The 27,252-nt window shown below is 44.3% G+C and overlaps 1 protein-coding gene across 1 annotated transcript in view; it reads left to right on the plus strand.

The window, feature by feature from the left end:
- The window catches only part of ANO3 (anoctamin 3), a 405,787-nt gene that overhangs the window by 227,502 nt on the left and 151,033 nt on the right, over positions 1 to 27,252 (plus strand). The window contains exon 4 of the mRNA XM_084852445.1: positions 18,430 to 18,566. Coding sequence (XP_084708571.1) covers positions 18,430 to 18,566 — 137 coding nt within the window. The remainder of the gene's footprint in view (positions 1 to 18,429; positions 18,567 to 27,252) is intronic.

Here is a 27,252-nt window from a genome sequence, read left to right on the forward strand (position 1 = left end):
TACGTAAATATTTACGTAGCCTATCACGGCAAAAAAAAAGGGAACACAAATGGCGGCGGCTATGGCAGCCGCCATTTGCGTTCCCTTTTTTAGCTGTGATAGGCTACGTAAATATTTACGTAGCCTATCACGGTGAAAAAGGGAAAGCAAATGGCAGCCGCCGTAGCCGCCGCCATTTGCGTTCCCTTTTTTTGCCAAGATAGGCTACGTAAGTATTTATGTAGCCTATCACGGCCATTCCAAAGACGCAAATGGCGGCTGCAGATGCGGCCACCATTCGAGGAGCACCAGAACAGCAGACCAAGGTAGGCTTCACTCCGGGCCCATTTCGTGGGGTGGGGGGGCACAGGGCTTCATTCCGCCATGGATTTCGGGGGGCTGAATGTGCTGGCGTTCGGCCTCACCGAGATCCGTGGCGGAATTCTCCACCATGCCTAATATCAACCAGTGCATTAAGAAAGATGTCTTCAGCACACAGTTAACCTTCGAACAGCACAGAGCCATAACAGAATATGTAGAGAAGCATTCTTGGTGTTTGGCTGCTCCCCATCATACTAACTGCCTTCCCCTGGAACTACTTACCTTTTAGAGATTATGGGCTGGATCCTAACTGACCTCCACACATGGAAGGGCTTTTTCCATCTATGGAAGGCTGTTGATCCAGCAAAGAATCCCTCTGGTGGGAGGGGAAGGTACAGATTTTAGTTAATTCCACCTTCCCAATGCAATCCCCCCACAGCAAAGCATGGTTCTGGGCATGTGTTTTCATTTATACAGGCCTAAGGGCAAAAACAGACATGGATTTACATCCGTTATCTAGCAGCTTCATCCTTTTAAAAATTATTTTTACTCTAGACTAGGCACAGGGGGCCTGACTTGAACTGGGCCCATAGTAGGGGCAGGCAAGGAGGGGTTAAAGCCTCCCAACTCCCCATCCCATGCTAGGGTCCCAATCTAGACTGGGCCCTCTCCAGCTACTCTAATAAAAATGAAAAAAGACAGAGCTGCTAGATGCAGATTGATAGCAGTGTCTTATTTGGCCCTGAGAAACGCTTGAACAAGAAACTAAAAGAAGTGCCCTTTTTGTTCTCAGCTTGGGGTACAGGAGAAGGATGGTGGAATTATTATTGCCCATATTAGCTGTTGTGCTCTTGTCATCACTTTTCAGCTTGTACATTTGTAAATAAACAAATACCCCCTCCGATACCCATCCCACGGAGTTCAGTCCAGGAGAATATCATAGTCGATGGTATCAAAAGCTGATGAGAGGTCAAGCAGAATTAACAGGGTTGCAGTCCCCCTGTTCATCTCTTGATAAAGGTGCAACCAAGACTGATTCAGTCCCGTAACAAGATCGAAACCGAGACTGGATCGAAACTGAGACAGTTTCCTCCAAGAGTGCCTGCAGTTGCTCTGCCACAACCCTGTCAAGTACCCGAAGAAAGGGGTATCTGTGACTGGGCGGTAGTTGTCTAATACCGTTGGATCCAGAGTGGGCTTCTTCAGGAGAGGTCACACTACTGCCTCCTTAAGGACAGCAGGGACCACCCCATCCTGCAGGGAAGCTTTTATCACTCTATGAACCCACCCAGTCATGACTCATACCCCCTCAGCTAGTGTTTATTAGCCAGGAGGGCCAAGGGTCGAGAGAGCACATGGTCAGTCGCATTCCTGCAGGCACCTTGTCCACATCATCAGGCCACAGGAACTGGAACTGATCCCACAAAATCAGGCAGATGGCAGATCAGACATCTCGACTGCAACTGCACTACCAATAGAGTCAAGTTCACTGCAGAGACAAGCGCTTTTGTCCTCAAAGTGCGATGCAAAAAGGTCACAGCAGGTCCTCGATGCTGGTGAGGGTTTTAACAGCCCCCAAGGACCTGGAAGAGGTCCGCTGGATGGCTACTCAAGGACGCAATCGAGGCAGCAAAGTAGGCCTTCTTTGCTGCCTGCACTGCCACAAAATAGGCACAATTATGTGCTCTAGAGTGTGCTCAGTCATCTTCGCTTTGAGTCTTACGTAGGGATATACAGAACACTTACCTGGATCCATTCCAGGGCATCTGCGGTGGGGGGGAGGCACTCTGTCCCTCCCCCCGGAATCCTCCCCAGCCGGCTCTGCTCCGCAGTGACTCCACAGAGCCGCCGGCCAGGGACACAAATGGCAGCTGCCGTAGCCGCCACCATTTGCGTCCCTGTATTTTGCCATTTTATATTTACGTAGCCTATCATGACAAAAAAACCCCAAAAATCAGCGGATACATGGCGGCAGCTACGGCAGCTGCCATTTGCGTTCCTTTTCTTTTTTTGCCGTTTTAGCCTACATAAATATTTACATAGGCTATCACAGCAACAACAACAAAAAAAGGGAACGCAAATGGCGTAGTAGCCGCCATTTGCGTTCCCTTTTTTTTTTTTTTGCTGTAATAGCCTACATAAATATTTACGTAGGCTAAAACGGCAAAAAAAAAAGAGAACGCAAATGGCGGCCGCTGTAGCTACCACCATTTGCGTTCCCTTAGTTAAGCCATGATAGGCTATGTAAATACTTACGTAGCCTACCATGGCTACATGGAAGAAGCGAATGGCAGCCGCAGACGCGGCCACGATTCGCAAGTCAGCGCGGGCGGCAGCAGGTAGGTGCTCCATTCCGGGCCCATTTTGCAGGGCGGGGGGTGGGGGGGCTTCATTCCACCACGGATTTCGGGGGCTGAATGCACTGGCATTCAGCCTCACCGAGATCTGTGGCGGAATTCTCTGACATCCCTACCAACCAGGGCCGCTATGCTGGCCGCCATCTGCGTGGCTCTAGAGAAGGCCAGGGCGAGAGGCTGGGGGCTGGCCATGCTGAGGACTCAGCAATCAAGCCCCTGTATGCATAAAGCACAAGGGCTTCACTGGAGTCCTTGGCATGCAGAGGAGGGGTGACTTGCGCAGCTTGTGGGTGGGTGGGGAGAGCTGGGAAGCTCACCGAGCAGGTTTGGACCACATGAGCTGGGGAGGGCAAGTCGTTGAGTTCCCCCCAGCCCAGATGGAGATGGGCTCATCCATCCCTACCCAGAACCACCATCCTGGGTTCCTCCAACATCACACTTGAGACTGCCTCTGCCAGCTCAGTCAGGGAGGATGCTGGGCAGCAAAGTGGGCAGTACACCAGCAGCATCCCCAATCTGTCTCTCTGGTCCAACACCAGGGGCAACCTCTCAAGGCCTGCTCCAAGGTGGAGTGTTTTCCTGGTGATGAAGATGGAGGCTCTATGAACCACAGCAACTCCCCACTACCCAGCCCTCCAACCTATGTTGGTGCTGCACTGAGTACCCAGGTGGATAGAGCTGAGTCAGGTCAACCCCACCCAGCTTACCCACCCAAGCCTCAGTAATGCACACCAGGTTGGCCTTCTCATCCCCGATTAAATCATGAATGAGTGTGGTCTTATTGTGGACCGACCTGGCCTGAAATAGCAGCACTGCAAGACAGGAGGGCTCAGTGGATGAGCTACCAGGCATATGAGAGCTAGAGGAGGGGGGTAGAAGGGGAACCGTGTATAAACACCTGTGGCCCATTCTACTTTGATGTCTCAACCCCATCCCCCTGCTATAACTCCAAATGAAAATGGACGCTACTGTGCTCCCTGAGCAGCTCCACCACAGGTTGAAGTGGCAGCAAAGGTCTCTCTGTGTGTGTGTGTCTCAAAAAGGGATAAGAAACTTACTCCTGCATCTTCATCTGAAAGGTAGCCAGCACCTGAAAAATCTGGAGAAATTCATCCCCACTCCTTGATAACTTCAGGGGGTGTTTTCTTCCAACACGCACCCTAACAAATCACCGAAAATGCCTGTGCTAGAAAATTTAGCACAGCCTGAGACCTAAGTAATTGAGGAATTATGTCTTTCCTTTAACAAGTAACCAGACCAAAAGGATTTTAATTTGTTCAGCTAAATGACCAAATTAAGGAAAGCATATTTAAATTAAATAAATATGTTGAAATCCCTTTTTACAAGTTAAAAGGCAATTTATAAAAATCTCAGTGGGTGTGGCTGTACACTACAGAATGCTGTGATTTTTAAATAAGACTTTGGAAGCAGTTTGCATACTGATATTTTTATTGTGACTTACATAAATGCACAGACCAATCTTTTTACTTTTTATTGAACTTTTATTGAGACGTTTTTGTTACTATAATAATATACAGCAAAGAGACCTCTAAAACAATCCCCAGCCTGCCACCCCTCCTGCAATTCAAACCCAGCAGAAGTGTTGGCCCCAGATTTTGAGTGGCCCATGGGAAAAATGCTCTCAGTGTGGGGACCCCTTGCTGGAGTGGGCCGCCTTCCTCTCTGCTGTCCAAAAGATGAGGGAAAGACAGGTCAAGGCTGTTCCTGCAGCTCTTACTACTGCTAACATCCTTCGAGATGGCAGGTGAAGAGGTTGCAATAGCAAGAAGAAGGAGAGAAGAGACAGGGGTCTCTGGGGGTCAATAGCAAGTGCTTGATGATACTGACCTTTGATGCCAGTACTTCCCAGCAAGAAAAGGAGGGGCAGAAAAGGGGAGTGAAGGTGAGGCAAGTTGCCAGAGATACACAGGAGTGAAAAGGATCAGGATTCAAGGAACTCACAAAATTCAGACCGGATGCCACTAAAATTAGTGTTAACATCATGGCTATTAAATACTTCCTTTCTTTTTTTTGACTGCCAGAACCAAAAGTTCCTCCATCCAGGTTTAGATATTGGTGGAGCGGATTCATTTCAGTGTTGGAGTATGAGATTTGTAGTTATAATGGCAGCATACAATATCCATAAATGTTGACAGAGTATCATTATCTCCTGCTTAGATGGTATATGTCTCAAACTAAGATTAATAACAGAAAATGGGTATGTAGGATCAATAACAATGTTAATTCGCAGCTCTGCCTTTTGCTGGAATGGAATTGTGATAAGACAAGATCATAACATCTGAACTAGAGTTCCCACAGGCATAGGACAAACCAGCAACAGTTGTTATCTGTAAGTGCACATTTTTAAAATAACCATTCAGAAATAAATTCCACTGATGTCAGTGGGGTTGATTCCAAGAGCGGTAGGAAATTAGACATTATGGGAGGCACAAGATTAAGCACTTCACAGCATTGGCTGCCTCTGGAAAGCATACAGCCTTATGACACAAGATAAATGAGAACTCAAACTAAGGCAAGGGGCAGGGGAGAATTTGACATGGGGCTGTCTTTCTTTTCTTTTCTTTTCTTTTTGCTGCAGCAACAGCAGTCCCTTGTTTTCTACTGTCTAGTTCTGCCCTTGGATGCGTATAATTGCAGCTGCAGACTTTATATGGAGCCATCTTTACTTTTAAAGCCTCTAATCTTCAAAGTGTTCCACTATCACAAGGCCTATTAAATGGGGTTTGTTGTGGAACACTTTATCAATGGGGCGTCGGACGAAAAAGGAAGCATGACAACCTCAGTCCACGCTCGAACGTGGGTAGAGCTTACGTAACATGATTAATGCGTTTCATTTCTTCAGTGATCTACTACTGAACCGTCCCAAGAGGATATTAAAGATGGATCTGAATTAAGTGAGTGATATAAATATTTAATCATGTAGCTTCAAGGAAGGGCAAATAAAAGGAAAACGGCACAGCTGTGTACAAAAGAAGGCAGGAAAGCAGCAGTCACAGCAGCCATTAATATAAATGGCAAAATGCCGGTTGAACTTCAGGCCCATTATAAACTGTATTGTTGTGTTTAGAACTGCGAGGCTCTTTGATGCATTTGGATTATAGTCTTGCCTCATGTGTATGGATGAAAAAAAAAATCCCATGATAATCTGGTGGATGCCAGGATTCTGTTGTAGAGGAAGCTGAAGCCAATGATCCAGCTTTAAAATGCATCCATTGAAAGGCCCGAAGGTTAGGGTGGCCAGGTGTCCTATTGTACAGAGGACAGTCCTCTATTTGAAGGGCTGTCCTGTTCAGCTCTGGTTTAAAGATAAGAACCATAAGAACTATTACCCATGAACAGTTAGCACCTGGGTAGCAGACTGAACAGACAGACAAACAAGTCGAGTCACCTGGTCACAGTCTTCCACAGTATGGTAAAAATATTTCTATTTAACATATGATAATTATTCTAAATTTTCATCTATACATATAAATTAGCATATACAGATTTTATGCAAATTGGTGTACTCTTTTGTCCTTTTGGGGGGATGCATTTCCTCTTTTTTGATGATTCATCGGTAACCACTTTAGCTAGAATGATTTGGCCCATCAAAGAGCCAGGAGCAAATAGGGTATCATTTATATTTGGTCTGAACAACCTGTGACCCAGCAAGCTAGATGCAATTTACCGGCCATATATTGTGGCTTACTAAGTATTTCAGACCTCCCCACTCCCATTTTTGCAAGCACAGACAAGCAGTGCAAATTGAAGGCATACGTAGCCCCTGGTAGGCAGCTAACATGACTGGTAGTCTCCATTTGGTCTGATGAATAACAAGCTGTGAAGGCCTGATCATGTACTGCAGGAGTGGGCAACTCCTGGTGCTCCAGATGTTTTGGCCTAAAACTCCCATTAGACCTAGCCAGTATAGCCAGTAGTGAGGAATCATGGGACTTGTACACCAAGACATCTGGAGAGCCACAAGTTGCCCATCTCTGCTGTACTGAATCATGTAGTTGCAGCCTTGCAGATGACTGCAACATTTGCAGCTGTTATGATGAATGTAGGATTCGAATATGCAAGTCGCTTCACAGAGAAAGGATTTTATGTACAAAGACTTCATGTATATTTACACTTTAATATGAAGAAACATGGTTACTTTTAGCCTCACAGTGGAAACACGCCCAATGCATCAATCTCTTCGCAGAATCAGCATATTAATTAAGCTACACTCCGCCTGGAGATTTCTTCAAATAACCTGCAGAAAAGCTTAGTATAACTGTATCTTTTTAATACACTTTCCATGTGCATGCGGTTAGACATCACTAAACAGAGGCGTTTCTCAGGGGAGTGTTTTTCTGCATAGATAAAATCTGTGCAGAAACTAGACGTTGATTTTTAAAGATGACACAGCTAGATTCATCAAAGGAAGATGAGCAATTAAAGGAAATCTATGTTTGCTTTACTTTTTAATGTTCAAAATCTCTGTGAATAGCTACTTTCAGTAGATGTATTTTCCTTTTAAAGTTTTATGAGGTAGTGCTTGCATCCCAACTAGCAGTAATGCTTTTGTGTGTGCGTGCTCAAGTTTTATTTGGTAGAACACATGTTTTTCATGCAAAGGTCCCAGGTTCAATCTCAGCATCTCCAGGTAAGACTGGGAAAACCCTTGCCTCAAACCCTGTAGAGCTGCTGCCAGTCAGTGTTGACAATACTCGGCTAGATGAACCAATGGTCTGACTAAATATAAGGCTGCTTCCTATGTTCCTATTTGGCGACTTCATTCTTCATTGGTTCCAGAATCACCGGCATGGTGAAGATGTAACATTCCTGGTCTTCCACACAGGGTTAAGAGTTTAGGAGTGTGCTATTGGCTTGTACGTACCCCTCCCCTCCCCTTCTCCCCTTTAGCCCATGAATTTCCCAAACTGCTTTAACTATGGTACAATATTGTAGTGAGTTAGTTAATAAGCAAAAAAGTGGACTTCACAGAGTTTGTGGATGCTGGTAGTAGACCTGTGCAATTTAGCCTAACCAGAAATGTTGTGGTTAAGTAAGCAGGCCTTCTACACCAGACCTTAATTGGTTTCAAGCAAGTACCACTCCATATGTCAACAATTGTATATTACTAACCCTTGCCCAATTATCTCATGAAGTGAATGAGATAAGGGTGCCTTGCCTTGATTCTCATAGAGGAGCTGGAATGTTGGGGCCTTTCTCATTAAGCTCAGGAGCGATTACTTTCCCAGGCTAGGATGCTTCGAGCAGGTGAGGCCCCCCCTTTCCTAAATGTGTGTGTGCTGGCCTGCCTGTCAGCTCATGAACTAGAGGCGGGCATCTAGCAGAAAAGCTTATAAGATCTAATCCACAGGCTTTGTGCTTTGGTCTCGCTTCAGGGAGCAATGTGCACTGCCAGCCTGGATAAACTTCTGTAGGTCTAGGAATGGGTTCTGTCTATCGTGGGGAGCCCGTTAGATTCCGATCTATGACAGCTTGATTAGCTGGAAAGAGGTGTGAGCTTTCTTTGCATGTATATTCTGTATCCACTTTCTATCAATAAACTGTCATCTTTTTGCACAAGGGGCTTTGTTTCATCTTAGTAATCAAAAGAATCTTTTTTGGCTGGGACCTGACAGAATCAGGACTCCAGATCAATACAAATATAATATGTGCAATGCATCAGCTCTCTAACATTACTGATTAACATTAACCAGGCTTGCCTTCATAACTAGAATTTATAACCAGGATTTGGGCTTGAATCCCCTGGACCAGGGAGCGGCAGGGGACAGTGTGTGAGCTCGCATGTCTAATCGGGTTAGGAAATTGGTAATGTTACATCTGCACCAGCCAGCTAAATAGGGATTCTTGTTTCATTATGATTTCTGCTCTTTCTAGAATGTTACACAAATTGGCTGAGAATTGGGAAACAATAGTTGGTGAGCTTGTTTTAATCAGCTCCACACTGTTGTAATGATTACTTCAGAAAATAGGAGTAAAGTAATGAAAATTTCCTTTTGCATTACAGTGACATTGTGGAAATATAGAAGAATATTTAATTCATAATGGATTGACCAAAATGTGGCCACCTTTGCTATACAATTTCAAACTGCCTGCTTAATTTGTGTTAGACAAAGTTGGCAACCTCAAATGTAAATTCAGCCATTTTATATTCACTGTATCATTGATATTTGATCAAGCTGTCCTATCTGACTCATGTCTATATATTTCCAAGGGGTCAGGATTGATTGCCTTAAGGCACAATCCTATGCATGTTCAAACAGGAGAAATGTCCTACAACTCCCAGGATGCCCCACTATCTAGGGCATGCTTGGAGTTGTAGGCCTTTTTTCTATCTAAAAATGTATAGGATTGCGCCCTTAATCACTTGTTTTTTCCTGTTTCGGCATAATCTGCTTAATTTATAATTCATTGATGTTTTGGAACTCTTAAATACTTTCCCCATCCCTCTTCTTTTTTAGTCTTTAACAACTAAGCATTCAACAGTGTATTAATGCACTGTGTGCCTTAATTCATATGCCATTTTTGTCTGAAAATGTGCCTTTACTAGTTATAGAATGGATAGTGTTAGCAGGTGCAGCTTATCACCGTTTAAGCATTATGACAGGACTAGGATTTAAATTTGGCACATTTTCTTTTCTAGAAATAAATTCTTCTCCACTAGGGGTGTACAAAACTTACTTACCCGTCTGCTGAAGGGGTCCATGCGTGGGGGAGGCAATCCATCCCTCCTCCAGGAATCCTCCCTGGCCTGCTCCACTCTACGGTGAGTCCGCGGAGCCACTGGCCGGGCCCGTCTGCTGCCAGACTTCCAGCCACTGCCACACAATGGTGTCCAGCATAGCGAACGCCATTTGCATCCCTGCCCTTGGCCGTGATAGGCTACGTAAATATTTATGTAGCCTATCATGGCCAAGGGCAGGCACACGACGCCATTTGCATCCCTGCTGTTTGCCGTGGATGGCTGCGGAATGGAGACAGAGAAGACGACGGACCCGGACCAGCCGCTGCCAGGTAGGGTCCGTCCCGACTGGCCTTTGCTGGCTGGCGGGGGGAGCAGTCCATTCTGCCACGGACTCTGGGGGGGCGGATTCTAAAGAACCCGGCCTCATTGGAGTCCATGGTGGATTTCTCCGCTATCCCTATTCTCCACAGAAAAATGGGAGCAGCCTGCTCTCCCTGAATCAGCCACTCAGTCTAATCCTAGCTGATATGGCTTGATTGGGCAGTTCGGTTTCACATGTGTCTGAAACCCATAAATTAAAATTATGCTTCTTGAATGTGTCCTGGCTTACACAACTGTCCTGCATGTGGTGGATACTTCCCCCTCCACTCTTCAGCTCAGTGTGGTTTCTTGTCTGACTTTCATTCGCACAAGACAACCTTGAAATGTTGTGTGTGAGCATGCAACTTGTTTGTAGCAGCACTGGGCATGATCCAGGGGGATATATTTTTCTTAAGTGGGAGACATGCTCCCATTAAAAATCAATGGGATGGATGGAAGTAAGGCCACGCTGAGTTTTCATAAGGCTTAATTTTCACTGGAAAATAGCTGCTTTGTGATGCAAAAGCATTAACAAAGGAAATGTTACATAACAGAAGAAGAGCCATGATGGATCAGACCAAGGGCCTGTCTATAGATCCAAGAATGGATCAGCATTATATTCTCAGAGTGGCCAACCACTTGCTCATGAGAAGCCCACAAAGAAAATGTGTAGCACCGTCATGCTCACCTGGTATACACAGGCATACTGCCTCTGATATTGAAGGTAGTATATATAAGCACCATGACTAGTAGCTATTGAGTAGCCTTACCTTCCATTCTTACCTTCCATTCTTGTCTGAATGTTTTGCCTCTGTTCATAGAACTTCTTCACTTCATCTCCTTCTATTTGGGTGGCTGGGAAAAATGCACCCCCATTGCTCAGGCAAACAGGCTGATGCTCCCTGGCTTGACACACTGCATTAGCAGTTTCATTACAAACCAAGACTTTCAGTGTGATCTAAGTCATGGGTAATTGTGTATGGCCAATTGGACTAATTAGACAGAATGTGGATGGGAATATGTATTTGAATGCAGATACTGATATCGTCCATCCAGACTGTCTTTCTTTCCATGGGATTCTCATTTGGATTTGCATTTGACTGTATTTCCCTATCCAAATTCTGCCCCCAACTAAGCACCACTGGATTGGATTGAGGCACTTTTAGACCAGCTGCCTTGTCAAGAGGATCACTTTATCTCTACCCACGGACACCCACTCCCATGTGAATCATTTTGTATCATTTTGCAAAGGGGTACAAAAGCTCATGCAAAAGTTATGTGCATTTCATACAAGGGAAAATGCTCATGAAATTCCTCCCATTTTTTTTTTATTTTGCTTCAACTTCAAACTGCTTGACTTTAGATGGATTGTGCCCATAGCGCATCCAACTGACCATTTAGATTTTTGAGCTTTGTGTTACATAAATTAGAGCTGCAGTTCTTTACGCACTTCCCTGGGACTACGTCCCATTGAATTCAGCATACCAATTGCTCCCTTTTGCAACAGCCGCTCCAGTGCATGCTTTGCCACAGGCCAAAAGAGATTGGCTCATCCCATAGCTTTTGCGCAGTTGTCATTTCTTAATTATGATTAGTGACTGTGCCTCTAAAGGAGCAATCCTATGGGGATGTCAGGGTTGCCTCTGAGCACATAGAGTGGCAGAGCAGTTCAGATTCTGAGGAAGAGCCACAAAATGTGGAGGAGGAACTTTCCCAGGCTTCAGAGGCACAGCTGGATGGAGAGGGCCCCCCTTCTCACATCCCTATGATAGATAACGAACAGGGGGACGTGGGGGTAGGAGAACCTGAACTCTTAGATGTCAGGCACAGACGCATACACAAGTGGGAGATGGCAGGGGCAGAGCTTAGGCAGTCTGCCCAATTGGCTCAGCATCAACAGCTGCATCTAGAGGTGTCACGGGAAAGAGGGAGATCTCCCCCTCCCAACCCTTAAGTTAGGGTAGTTTGCCTCCTTTTCCCCAATGGTGGCCAACTTTCGTAGCTTCCCTTTGAACTCCTTGAAGGCTTTTCCTTTGTAGACTGGGAGTCACTAGCAATTTGCATCTGTATATCTCATTAGAGTAAATGGATTAAAGCCATGGAATTAGGGATGTACGAAATTCACTTAACTTTTCGAATGGTGACATTCGCGGTGAGGGGGAGGCGCTCCGTCCCTCCCCCCAAAATTCTCTCTGGCTCGCTCTGCTCCACGGAGATTCCATGGAGCCACCGGCCAGGGCCACCCACAGCTAGACATCCGGCCGCTGGGCAGCCTGCAGGGACGCAAATGGCTGTGGCCATAACCGCCGCCATTTGCGTCCCTGTATTTGCCATGATAGGCTACGTAAATATTTACGTAGCCTATCATGGCAAAAAACAAAATAAAACAGCGAATGCAAATGGTGGGGCGGCTACAGCGGCCATCATTTGCGTTTCCTTTTTTTGCCGTTTTAGCCTACATAAATATTTACATAGGCTATTATGGCCAAAAAAAAAAAGGAATGCAAATGGCGTAGTGGCTGCCATTTGCGTTCCCCCTTTTTTTTTTTTTGCCGTAATAGCCTACGTAAATATTTACGTAGGCAAAAACGGCAAAAAAAAGGGAATGCAAATGGTGGCGGCCGTAGCCGCCACCATTTGCGTCCGCTGGTTTGTGTGTGTTTTTTGCCGTGATAGGCTACGTAAATACTTACGTAGCCTATCACAGCCTCCGCAGGGATGCAAATAGGGATGTCAGAGAATTTTGCCACAAATCTCGGGGAGGCCGAATGCCAGTGCGTTCAGCCCCCCGAAATCAGTGGCGAAACGGTCTACCCCCCCCCCCGGGATGGGACTTACCTTGGGTGAATCTCCCTGGCGGCGGCGGCTCTGGCGGTGGTTTGGCGGCGGTGCGGCGGCGGCGGTGCGGCGGCAGTGCGGCAGCGGCCGGTCTTCCGACTGGCTGCCGCCGCTGCCATTTCCAAGTTTTAAAAAAAACACAAAAAAACATGATAGGCTACGTAAATATTTACGTAGCCTATCACAGCTAGATTTTAAAAAAATACCATGATAGGCTACGTAAATGTTTACGTAGCCTATCACGGCTGAGTTAAAAAAAAAAAAAACCGCGCGTACGCAAATGGCGGCGCCCATGGGCACCGCCATTTGCGTTCCTTATTTTGGCACGTCTAGTCTACATAAACATTTACGTAGACTATGGCGAAAATAAGGGGAACGCAAATAACGTGTAGGGTGAGGAGATACAATAAAACAGGACTTTCAAGACACACAATGGAGAACCACTGAAAGAATGCAGAAATCCTAGAAGACTGGCATCTGGCAGTGTAGCCTGTTTTGAGAGTCTTTGTCAGGAGTAATATAAATTCTTCCTCTGTTTGAACACCAGTTTAAATTTTGATTTTTTTTCAAGGCCAAAAAATGGTCAGATGTTCTTATTCCTCATGCTGGCTATCAGACATCATTTCCTGTTTTCATGATGATCTTAGGACAGTAAATTATAAGCACTTAGTGCTGCCTGCTACAATCCTGTTTTACTATATTTTTTTTTCCCCCGGCTTTTGTATTTGGGCCTATTATTAGTACTGCTTTTGCACATTTCCAGCTTTTGTATAACAAATTGCCCATTGGTTATTGTTACATTACAACAATGAGGTGCTTCTTATATACAATAGTTGGGTGCATTTATATATGGGGGTCACACTGCACTTTTGCTATAGAATCGGAGAATGTCCCTGTCTCAGTTACATGCTATGTTGTGGAATATGTCTCTTTACTAGATACAGGAACTTCTTCTAGCTGGTGCACTGTCGCTAGTGCTATATTTAGGATGCAGAAGTTGCCAGCATCTGTGTCACATGCATAGCCTGCCATGTTCTCCTGCATGCCAGTGAGTTTGTATCTGGGCACCGCTGGAAAATTGCTGTCCCCTTCAATATTTCAACTTGGTCATCAAATATTACTGATGTACTTCGAGAAATAAAATAACTAAATTATAAATTATATACAGCGTGATTTGCGGTAATTAATTGTTGTGTGTGGTCATACAATATAATGCATTCATACTACACCTATAGCAGTGGACTTCATGTACAGTAAATTACTCTCCATAAGTGGAGGGCAAAGATGGAGATGGTGTAAAAATTAATGACCACTACCCTTCCCTCCACAAAGAATTGTGTTGATCTTATATTTATTTTGATGTTCTGATATATAATTGATATATCATTTACAATATGCTAACAGTGGGACTAAGCTGGTGAGAATTTCCATGCTGCAACTGGAATTCTGTATGAATTAAGTAGTCATTCCAGGCTGTTACAAGATTGACATAATGTCTGGTCTGTATATGGAAAGACAAGATGTGGCTGACAAATCTGTTCCCAGATAATTGCTCCTACACTGTAAAAAAGAAAAAGAAAAAAGAGTTATTTTACAAAGAGGTAGCTTATGAAGTCTGCAGTTCAATCAGCATATTTATCTCCTATTAGGATTTTAGGGTGGTGTACAACCAATTACATATACCATAATATAATTAAAATAATAAAACACAGGTAAAATCCTTAACACAAAACTAAAATTGACATCAGCTTAAAATTTATCACTTTCATGACTACATAAACATTTCCAACCCCAATAAAGAAATGTCCTTGGCATTAAGGGTGCAATCCTATGGCCTCTAGTCAGCAGCTAGATGGCCATAGGATAGGTCGGTTCCCTGAGAACTGACTTCCACCTACTCCCTCGCTGCCTTGTAGGCAGCACGGATGAGCCCCGCACCCCACGCTCATAAGAGCAGTGCGGAGCAGCGAAAATGGGGCATTCCTAGGGGTGGGCGAGGGCAGGGAGGGAGGAAGTGACTTTCCAATACTTCCTATGCATCGTCTGGCGTCCACCCCGCTCCCCTACTCGGACTTCCTGCAGCTAGACAGCCGAAATTGGCTGTCTTTCTGCAAATGCAGGGTGGCTGAAGTGCGGAGGGGAAGATCCCCTCCGCTCTGCTCCTGCCCTGCATTCGATAGGCGGCTGCCTCCAAGTTCAGGATAGGCTACGTAAATAGAGATGTTTAAAATGTATTTATTTAATTAATTTCTTAGGGCTCAATCCTATCGGGATAGGCTCCAAGATAGGGCCGCCTATCCTGATAGGATTGAGCCCTAAGAAATTAATTAAATAAATACATTTTAAACATCTCTATTTAAAATGGTCCTATACATATTTACTTACATATAAGTTTTTCTAAATTCATTGAGGCGTATTCCCAAGTAAGTATGTATAGGATTACAACTGAAGTCCTCTACTAAAAATATTGTGCAGAAAACCGGGACGCTATTATCTCAATTTGCAAAACCGGAATAAGGGCTAGTAGGAAATAATAATCAGAAGCCGTTTTAATGCCATAGGGCTGCATCCAGCTTTGTCCATCTGCCAGTGGAACAGCACATGGACACTGGTGGAATGGATTTCTCCTCTCCTCTGTAGTTCTTTGCAAGACCCCCCAGATCTTCTCTGGAGGTTGGGGGACCTTCAGAGCTGATCTAGGGTGTGTGCAAAGGCTGCAGGGAGGAGGAAAGGGAGGAGAAATCCTTCCATGTGTGTGTGGACATCTGCATGTGCATTGTTGGATGGATGGAACTCCTAGTAGTGAATCCTTGAGTGAACCAGTATCACAGACTTTTAATTTTTTATACATGAGAGTAAGCATTGGCAAGAAAACCTTTACAATAACAGGAGACTAAAAATGTTGACCATGCTTTTAGAAAGTACTCATAGTACAAAAACAATCAATGCTTGGCTTTGCTCAGTATCTATTACCATTGTGATCTGTAAGCACCAGCTGGGCTTATCACAATTTTGCTTTGCTGAAAATGCAAAACAAAAGACTATCCTTCATCTTTCTATAAATATCAAAGAGGACTTTGTTCCCATTTTCATTTTATGCCAAGAACACCTGAAAATCATTCAGTTGTGACTGTGGAATTGGCTACCCATTCTCCATTTGCTAAGAAGAGCATCATTTTCCATGCTAGCACTAGCAGCCTTGCAGAGAGAGAGAGAGAGAGAGAGAGAGAGAGAGAGAGATGCTTTTTGCATTCAGGCAAATGCTTATTCCACAAAATGTGAGAGCAGAATTATCATATGCTTGATTTAGTCTCAAGAAGTCTTTAAAAATGTATTCATGAGACCAGATGCATTACTTTTGCCATTTCAGCATTGAAAAGAAATGCAACATGGGGAGATCTCCCTTAATTGAGCCTAGTTGCTGGAGATATGGGAGAGAAGTGGGATGCCTGTTGTATAACATTCTGACCACCTGCTCTATAACTGCTACCTGTGCTGAACTGTGCTCAGAAATTGGCACCACACAAGCAGCTCCTATGCTTGCGGACTTCCCACTGTTTATTTCAATGGTGGAACATGATTTGCATGCGCATCAGGACTCCCGCACCTGTAAGCAATGATGGGACTGGTGCATAAAAGAAGTAGTTACCCATTGCCTCATATAGCATTGTGACATTTGACCAAAGCTGTTACTTGCCAAAGAAAGGGAGATGGTAGAATAAGAGAGTTCCCCAAACTAAAGCAATCAATAACAGGGTGCCAAAAATAATTCCTCAGTGTAGAACAAATGCTGATTCCATGAGCCTTTTGATTTGGCTCATCCTCTGGAAAATGTTTGGAATGTTTATTTGAATTCATAGTCAGATCCAGTGATCCTCACATGCACACAGCTGAGATATATGTGAGCATCTCCCCACTCATTGGTGAATGTTCTGAGTCAGCAATGGAACGATGCACATAGCAGGTTTTTTGCATTCAGAGGATCTGATCCAGAATAGGTCCAAAGTTGGAAGCCTTGATGAGTTGGAACTGGTATATTTTATTTAGGGAGCAGGAGGTTATAATTATATGTTCACACCCATCCAGAGCCTGTAGGATCAGGAGGGATGCAAACTGAAATAAAAAAATAACTTTGCAAACCACTTCTTCTATTACACATCTACAAGCCAGTAAAGCTGCATCATCTGGTTAAAAGCAAGTATTCTCCCTTAAGAAGTTCAAAGGCTGTAATCACAGGGCAGGTTTATTTGAAATTAAGCTCCATAGCAATGAATCGAACTAACTCCCAAGAAGGTGCACTTTGGTTTTAAGGTGCAAGCCACCGTAACTTCAAATACTCTGGTGTGTATGTGTTGAGCCATTTGGCATTTGATTTCTCAACTGTCTCAGTAAAGTGGGTTTATTTTCCCACTTTAAGTTAGGGTTTTTTTTGGGGGGAGGGATTGCATGAATTAATGCATCCATTGCTGACATAGTTAGAGGCAATGCACAACTTTCAAAAACATTTAATAATTGACCTACCATTTACATGACCCTGATGCTGGGAAAGACTGAAGGCAAAAGGAGAAGGGGACAGCAGAGGATGAGATGGCTAGATAGCATCACCGATGCAATGAATATGAACTTGAGCACGCTCCAGGAGAGAGCGCAGGACAGGAAGGCCTGGCATGCTATGGTCCATGGGGTCACGAAGAGTCGGACACGACTGAACGACTGAACAACAACCATTTACATAGGGAAGGAACTGTTGTTATTCTTGCACGAGATAGTTCACCTGCTGCAACATCAAAACTTTAATGTCATGTAAGGGAAATACAATGTTTGGCCAAAAGACTTCTCTTGATCCCATTTCTGGTACACTCATTTTTAGTTACTCATTTTGGTCAGAGCTTCTAAAGAAATTTAACAGCTGAAGGACGCCAACTCTATGCATATATAACTTCAGTACTATAGAGCAGATTTCTGAAATTAAAGCTGTGCACCGCTTTGGCCTGAAGCCCAAACTCTGAGCTGAAGCAGGCCGCTTTGGGTCACTTCTGAGGCAGGGCGGAGGGAGCACAGAGTGGCACGAAGTGCGTTGGGTCTCTCCAAAGCATTTCAGCGTGCTTCAGAGCAATCCAGAAGGCCAGCTGCACTGCTGCTTCCCAGCCGCCAGCTCCTTACATGGACCCTTGGGATGCATGCTGGTAGCTGTCTTCTTCCAGGGAGTCGCCATTTCTAAAATGATGGCTTCCTGTATTTCCAGAAATCAATCTTTCACAAATGACAGCTCTCAAGCCATCAAGTACGCAATATTAATGTAGCGTACTTGATGGCTTGATGGCTGCCACTTGCCCAGGATCTATTTCTGGAAATACAGGGAGTCACCATAGTGACTCCCTGGAACAAGAAGATGGCTTCTAGCACATGTCCTGAGGGCCCAAGTAAGACGCTGGCGGCAGCAACTTCCTCCCCCCCCCCGCCGCCCCGGAAGAAGACAACAGCTGCTGGCATGCATCCTGAGGGCCCAGGTAAGGAACTGGGAGCTCGCACGGTACAGCGGGGGTGTCTGGGATGGCCAAAGCAGGATTTGAACATCCGATTCTCAGGGCTGAAGTGGATCAGACCTGCCTTGGAAGCCCTGAAGCGGCCTCTGAGGCAGGTTGGGGAGTCCCTGCACAGCCCTCTGTGAAATCTTATTAGAAAAAAGCAACAAAATATTATGGTAAATATTAGATTTTGCTTTAAAAATAGCATATTGGAAGGAGATGGAACATGTGACAAATGAATTAAAGGCAGATAATTAAGGGGACTGTACTTGTATCTTTGTTGGAGTGTCTCCATAGCAATATCAAATGAGTCCATCTGTTTTTGGTATTTTTCCCCTCTCAGACATAGGAAGAGAGAAAGATGCATATACAGATGATTCAGAACATGGGAATTATGATTCTCGTACAGATCAGTCTCTGCTTATTAAAAATACGCCTACGAAACAGAAACCAGAACCTCGGACTAAGTCATCATTGAAGGTAATGGTTCTTACAATATATTGGTATTTTGATGGTGCATTTTAAAAACATGCATAGGTAGGTTAATTACAGAACTGTAATATAGACTAAAGGATAGTAACATAAAGAATAGACTATAGTAACATAACACTAGATCTATATGGACAAAAGAGTTGTAATCTAAATATGAAGTGTCAGCCTTCGCCAGCCTGGCCCCTCTAGATTTGGACTACTGTTCTGCCCCAATTGGACATTGTGTTACTTGTTGTATTGCCCCCTACTCTTTGCATTTATAATGGCTTTAATTTTCCTTCTATTGATCTGTCAGCAGCTGATCAGACCTTACTGTCTGTACTTCATGTTAATTGATTGTTCCTAGGGAAAAAAATCTAGTCATGTTTAGGCCAGTTTTTCCTCAGTAGATGTAATGTCTTCCTTGGGCCTGGTTCTCTGCCTAGCCTTGCATTGACTTTTTACTTCATCCATATCATTTATTTTATCTCAACCTGCTCCACTCATCCTTCATCTGCAGTTAAGTAGTCATCCTCTGCATGTATTAGTTGTTTGCTCCTCAAGTTAAGTTATTAATAACTTTGAAGACTGATTTACCGGAAAGTGTGGATTGGAGGATTGTGTTTGATGACACACAGCCTAACATGTGTTGAGGCCAGAACAACTACAACGCACATCTGTTCTGACCATCAGCCATGCTGGCTGGGGCCAAAACATCTTGGAGAGGCCCAAATTGGGGAAGGCTGGTTTAGATCAAAGCGTCACAGTTACTCTACATGTTTTGCTTCTGTTCTCACCAGGGCAATACCTATGTCGTGCCATGTGTTCTCTCAATTTAGGTTTCTTTCCCTTCGTGAAAGGACACATAGACATGCAGAGACTTTACATGTTACATATAAACTTGGTTAGTTTAATCAGTGGACCATGGCCAGAAAATACGTTTCATACTATATATCTGAGTCATGAGTCAACTTACTCAGGTTTTTTCACCTCTGTTGTACTTTGTTCAATATTCTGGTTTTCTTATTAGTTTATTGCAGCAAAAACAACAAAGAGGTGTTGTGACACCTTGAAGACTAACACATTTATTTTGACATAACCTTTCATGGACTATATCCCACTTCATCAGATGCACGGAGATACATCTCGTGAAGTGATCTATAGTCCATGAAAGCTTATGCAAAAATAAATGTATTAGTCATTAAGGTGCCACAAGACTCTTTGTTGGTTTTATGATGTTATTGTAGGGATGTACAAAAGTCACTTACCTTTTCGAAGGGTGACATTCATGGTGGGGGAGAGGCGCTCTGTCCCTCCCCCCGAAATTCTGGCTGGGGGGGGAGGCACTCCATCCCTCCCCCCCGAAATTCTGGCCGGCCGGCTCCGCTCCACAGGAATTCTGTGGAGCCGCCGGCCGGCTCCACCAACGGCCGGACATCCGGCTGCTGGCTAGCAGGGACGCAAATGGCGGCGGCCGTAACCACCGCCGTTTGCGTCCCTGCAGTCAGCCGTGATAGGCTACGTAAATGTTTACGTAGCTTATCACAGCTGATTTAAAAGAAAAAAAAACGTTCGTATGCAAATGGCGGCGCCCACGGGCGCCGCCATTTGCGTTCCTTATTTTGGCACGTCTTACTCTACGTAAACATTTACGTAGACTAAGACGGCGAAAATAAGGGGAACGCAAATAGCATAGACGCTACGCTATTTGAGTTCCCCTTATTTTCGCCGTCTTAGTCTACGTAAACAGTTACGTAGACTAAGACGGCAAAAATAAGGGGAACGCAAATAGCATAGCGTCTACACTATTTGCGTTCCCCTTATTTTTGCCGTCTTAGTCTACGTAAATGTTTACGTAGACTAAAACGTGCCAAAATTAGGAATGCAAATGGCGGCGCCCATGGCCGCCGCCATTTGCGTACATGCGTGTTTTTGGTTTTTTTTTAAAGTCAGCCGTGATAGGCTATGTAAAGATTTACGTAGCCTATCATGGTGTTTTTTAAAAATCTAGCTGTGATAGGCTACGTAAATCTTTACGTAGCCTATCACGTTTTTTTGTTTTTGTTTTTTTTAAACTGGAAATGGCGCCGCCAAACTGCCGCCGGAGCCGCCGCCGCCAGGAAGATCCGCCCAAGGTAAGTCCTGTCCCGGGGGCGGGGGGGCAGACCGTTCCACCACCGATTTAGGGGGGCCAAATGCGCTGGCATTCAGCCCCCCGAGATTCGTGGTGGAATTCTCTGACATCCCTATGTTATTGTCATTTTAATTGTTGTAAGCCACCTAGACTGGTGGGTTAGAAATGATCATATAAACAAACAATTTTTAGCCAAACCACTGATTTTAGTTCCTAGATATCAATCTGACATCAAATTCAAATTATATGAATCTAAGACAGGGCGAGGCAACCTGGTGCTCTGCAACTGCTTTGGCCAACAACTCCCATCAGCCCCAGCCAGCATGGCCAATGGTCAGGGAGCATGGGAGTTATAGTCCAAAATAACTGGAGAGCACCAGGTTGCCTGCCCTGCTCTAAGGTCACAGAATAGCTTTATTGTAATGGATACAATATGGCAGGCTGATATTCAGCACAGGTCCCTATATGACAATGTGCACTGGTATCAAACAACAGATTTTCCTATGCAAAGTGTAAGTATGAAGACATTGCTTGGGCAAAAGGGAGATGTTTGTTCTTATAAAAAGCTGGATGGTGCATTTATTGCAGCATGTCAACGGTTCTCACATGAGGATCATGTTCAGGAGTTTGCCAACATTTGACAGTGTCTTTGGACATTTGCTAAGGGAGGGAAATAGATGTGTGAGTGGTAAACTAGGACACCCAAATTTGCATCATTAAGATCATGGGTATCACACTGGCATTGCTTGTAGCATTTTACTGACAGCCATGTTCTAGCTTGCAATGATGCTGGAAATTAAACTGAAAGAGATCCATGTTCAGTGTTTACATACCATGGAAGTTGAATAAGCAATTGTTTTCTTTCCATTTGCAGCCTTAGTGCTCTAATCTGTACGATGAGTTTAAGGCAAAGCCTATGCCAGGGGCGTGGAAACTTCGTGGCCATATTCCTTCATGGATGATCTGTTGTGGGCTGCATGCCAGCGGTGGATGGGGTCAAGGCTGATGGTGGGTGGGTGGGCCCAGAGACAAAAATGGGCAGAGTTACCCTTTTCTCTCTCTCTCTCTCTCTCTCTCTCTCTCTCTCACTCACTTGCCCCCTCTCTCTGGCACACACTTCCTTCCCTCCCACTCTCACTCTTTCTTTCCAGCCAGCAGGCTGCTGGGGTTTGTGATCAGAGGTTTGAACTGATCACTTGCAGAAGGCTTCTGAAATTAGCCCAAGGGTACATGTGTCGCTAGGGTCACAAGTTATCCATTCTGAAAGAGCAGGGGTGGGTGACCACCATCTAAAAATTATATGCAACAGTGGAGTAAGTTTGAGGGCTAATGCTGTTGTGCCTTGTTGTTGTTCCCCCCCTCCCTCCAAGGATTACTGAGGTAAATGTATTTGTAGTACTTCTCCCTGTTTGGGGGGAGACAGTGACCTTCAATACCAGCAAGAAGTCCCCTCTGGAAACATAAGGATGAACAAATTGCAAAATTAAACTCTAAACATTATTATATTCCTAATTTTGATTTAGTGTCTCACAGGATGAAGATTAGAAACAGAAGCAGGGACAAAAAAAACCAGTGACAGTGTGTGATTCACAGAGTAAAAGAAAAAAATAGTATTGTTTTGCTTTTTCTCTTTTCCTTTTGAATTAAAACCATGTGTCTATAGTTGTAGAGGGAGCTGCTAAAATATGAAATGGGCATAGTCCTTTGCAATTTATCTTCAGCAATCTTCAGGCATCCTTGAACATTATACCTATGAGCTGAACTGACAGGTGGATGTTTGATCAAGGCTTGGTGCTGTAGCATGTCTGATATTGTGGCATATATATATATATATATATATATATATATATATATATTAGAAGATGCTATAGAACAGGTCGACTATCTCTAAGATGTTATCCTCAGAGTGATGAGAGCATGCTTATACACTCACAAATCCACAGGACTTCTAAATGCTATGGAGTATTAGAACTCTCTGCTCTTCCTACTCTCTGTACAGTGTCACATGTGAACTATGTCATATATACATACTCAAAATATATGTTTTCCATATGCAGTAATAAATGTGTGAACTAGCCCATAGACTTCAGCTGATATGGTACTATCTGGCACAGTACATTCAGATATTGCTGATTCACACATACTAGGGATGTGTGAATCAGCAAATCATGAGCTCAATGAGGGTCGCTGAATTCCACTTCGAAATTTACATTTCCATATCAGATTGTGAGCTTTGTTTCCATTTTTTGCCTGAAAATGTGTGTGTATTTCTGTGCAGATTTTCCAAATGTGTGCATCAATTGCATGCATTTTTTAATCGTACACAGTTTCTCCCATTGATTACAGCATGTTTGTGCACATTTTTCCAAAGTATGCATTTTTATGCATAGTTTTCAAATGTGCACTTTTTTCAAATGGATTACTTTTTGGTTTGCAAATTGCATCACAAGCTTGGAAATGTATGGATGTTGACTGCAGATTGTCTTTGGGTCCATATTCAGGTTCGGGAGGTGTGAACTGGGTAAATTCTAGTCCAACTCGAACTGAAATTAATTTCTCATACGTCCCTAATTTAGACAGCAGAAGTTATGTTAGCAAGACTCCATGATATTACTTCTTAACTATATGATTCCGTGAGTCTAATTTCACATGTTTAAAAGCATGCAATTTAGTTAGGAAAATGTGTCTTCTTTTTATAGCCATTTACAATAATGTAGGGTTGGACCAAAATGCCAATCGCCATTTACAGGCCAGTTAGGAGGCATTTGGGGACTTTTTGGAGAGAGTGACATTTTTAACTCAGAGTGAAGGCAGGAGCCATTACTCTGATTGGATGCTGCATGATGCTACATATTGATCACCTGCAAAGTTCCATAAAACAGGGTCAAACTACATATGATGTGTCAATATTTTTCCTGTGTTTTTTTTACTCAAGGCAGCTGCATGAAGCTGCTATCTGGATTAGACATGTGCAGGGGAAAGGGATGGTGGCACTTATCTCTTCCCCTGGAAGCCATTTTTCTTATCAAAATTGCCCCGTCTGAAATGCTATTGCTCCCATAGGGCAAAATGCAGCTTCGAGATTGTGATTTTGATAAGAATAATGACATGCAGGGTAAGAAAGAAGTGCCCCCTGCCTCCTTCATGTGAATTTCTGATACAGGTTTCAGGCTCCCGCAGCTGCTTTGGGCAAACCTTCAGGTTTCCCCAAAGTTTCCCTCTCGGAAAAAATTCAGGTGACTGATTGTCAATGTGTAGTTTGACTCAGGGACAGGCAGGCTTCAGTTTGTGTGATCTTTCTTAACACACCTTTCAAATGCGTCACAGCAATTGTAACCTCTGCTGAGAGGCAGTAACTCCAGCTGATTGGGTTCTTTCAGAGTAGCTATTGCAGAAGCTGTGAATACTGCCTGCATGCTAATGTATGCTATGTAGTTGCTGGCTGCCCTCAATGGTGGTGTCCAAAGTTCCTTAAAGAGCAGGTACCTGGGATTCATTATTCATTGCTGAGTTATTTACCAGTTGTTCTCTAGCGGCCAAATGATAAAGTTCTTAGGCCCTTTCATATCGACAGGAATCAACAGTTATCTTTTACTCATGCAGCAAACTCTGCATATTGAGCCTTTTCAAACCTATGGCACAATCAGGGCAATTTAAATTTCAGCTCTGTGCTTTGAATAAAGATATACATCTTCCACAGAAATGACTTCTGAGGGCATGATCTGTAATTGTTAGTTGCAAAACAAAACAAAGCTAAGACTAACAAATGTTTGGTGCACACTTGGGACCATTTTTGAGTCTGCATGAGAGGAGGAGCTGAATGGCAGTTATCCAAATTTAAAGACCAAATTTAAATCCATTGGAGAAGTCCTTGGACACCCAAGCTGTGTTGACCAGGAAAGTTGTAGGGAACCAGAAGTAGGGGTGTGGTTTCTCATGGTACTCCTGGAGAAAATGTAAAGAATCTACTATAAATTCCTCCGTCATTTTTCCTCTCTTCCTTTCTCTATATTCCTCCCATACTGACCCCTTATTTCAGAATCCCTACCATGTCTTCTTCACCTCTGACATTGCACTCAAATTGGCACTCCACCCGTATGTTCCACACTTTCTCTAACCACCAAACATCTCACTATTTCTTCAAAGAGGACAATATTATCCAGCATAAATTTGCATCTACCCTCTATCCCTGACCTTTCTGATGTTGGTGCAGCACTAGTAGTACTAACGCTGTTGCACTAGCGTACACCAGTGCTAGTTCAACATCATTAGCACTTGCTAGTTTGAAGGAAGAAAGCAGCAATTTGACATCAAATGTCAGTGGCACCACCACCAAATTTTGGCAGCAAATCATTGCTTTTCCCCTTTGCACTAGCAAGCACTAATGATGTTGTGCTAGCATTGGTTTACACTAGCACAATGTCATTAGCACTAGTGCTGCACTACTACTGCATACTACCACCTCCTTCCCTCCCTATCCCACTCTAGGCATTTGTAATAATTTCATAATGAATGGGAAATTGAATAGTACACATTTGGTTCAATGTAAATGTGTTATACATAACATAAGGGGCATATGTTATATGTTATAACATATACATAAGGGGCATAACAATGTATATGCGATATGCCCCTTCATGGATCACTGCCTTGTTGTGGCGAAGGGGCTTGCGTAACTCAGTGAAGCCATAAGCTATGCCGTGCAGGGCCACCCAAGATGGACAGGTCATGGCGAAGAGTTCTGACAAAATGTGGTCCACTGGAGAAGGAAATGGAAACCCACTCCAGTATTCTTGCCAAGAAAACCCCATGGAACGTATCACAAGGCTAAAAGATATGATGCCGGAAGATGAGCCCCTCAGGTCGGAAGGTGTCCAATATACTACTGGGGAAAAGCAGAGGGTATTTCCAAGTAGCGCCAGAAAGAGTGAAGCGGCTGGGCCAAAGCCGAAAGGACACTCAGCTGCGGATGTGTCTGGTGGTGAAAAGAAAATCCGATGCTGTAAAGAACAATATTGTTTAGGAACCTGGAATATCAGATCAATGAATCAAGGTAAGCTGGAGGTGGTCAAACAGGAGATGGCAAGATTGTACATCGACATCTTGGGAATCAGCGAACTAAAATGGACAGGCATGGGCGAATTTAATTCAGGTGACCATCATATCTACTATTATGGGCAAGAATCCCTTAGAAGAAATGGAGTAGCACTCATAGTCAACAAAAGGGTGGGAAAAGCAGTACTGGGGTACAATCTTAAAAATGATAGAATGATCTCAGTACGAATCCAAGGCAAACCATTCAACATCACAGTAATTCAAGTCTATGCCCCAACCACTGATGCCGAGGAAGCTGAGGTTGATGGGTTCTATGAAGACCTACAACACCTTCTAGAACTAACACCAAAAAAAGATGTCCTCTTCATCATAGGGGATTGGAATGCTAAAGTAGGAAGTCAAGAAATCACCAGGATAACAGGCAGGCATGGCCTTGGTGTACAAAATGAAGCAGGACAAAGGCTAATAGAGTTTTGCCAAGAGAACACGCTGATCATAGCAAACACTCTTTTCCAACAGCACAAGAGACGACTCTACACATGGACATCACCAGATGGTCAATATCGAAATCAGATTGATTATGTCCTTTGCAGCCAAAGATGGAGAAGCTCCATACAGTCAGTAAAAACAAGACCTGGAGCTGACTGTGGCTCAGATCATGAGCTGCTTCTTGCAAAATTTTGGCTTAAATTGAAGAACGTAAGGAAAACCACTAAACCATTCAGGTATGACCAAATCATATCCCTTATGAATATACAGTGGAGGTGAGGAATAGATTTCAGGGATTAGACCTGATAGACAGGGTGCCTGAGGAACTATGGACGGAGGTCCGTAACATTGTTCAGGAGGCAGCAACGAAATCCATCCCAAAGAAAAAGAAATGCAAGAAAGCCAAGTGGCTGTCTGATGAGGCTTTACAAGTAGCTGAGGAAAGAAGGGAAGCGAAAAGCAAGGGAGAAAGGGGAAGATATATCCAACTGAATTAGGGTTGGCGGAGAATTTCTCCCCGAAACTTCGGGGGGCCGAGCGCCAACGTGTTCGGCCCCCCGAACAAGTTTCAGGGAGAAATCCTCTGCACACACACCCCGCCCCCGCACACACCCCCGGGACGGGACTTACCTTCGCCGAATGTCCCTCCCGGCGGCGGGTCCCACTGGCGGTTCGGCAGGTGTTCGAGCGGGGCGGGAGCGGCAGCCGGTCTTTCAACCGGCTGCCGCCGCCGCCATTGCAATGAAAGAAAAAAACAAAAACGCCCCCTGATAGGCTACGTGACGATTGACATAGCCTATCACGGCTGACTTTGCAGATCTAGCCGTGATAGGCTACGTGAATCATCACGTAGCCTATCAGGGGGCGTTTTTGTTTTGTTTTTTAAACTTACGCGTTCGCGGCCGGGCGAGGCGGGAAGCCTCCTCCCCGGCCTGAATTTCGGCCGGGCGAGGCGGGAAGCCTCCCCCCCGGCCTGAATTTCGGCCGGGCCAAGGCGGGAAGCCTCCCCCCCCGGCC

This window comes from Heloderma suspectum, chromosome 1 (assembly GCF_057233095.1).
Source record: "Heloderma suspectum isolate Gila_16-S chromosome 1, 16-S_ref, whole genome shotgun sequence".
Lineage (NCBI taxonomy): Eukaryota > Metazoa > Chordata > Lepidosauria > Squamata > Helodermatidae > Heloderma > Heloderma suspectum.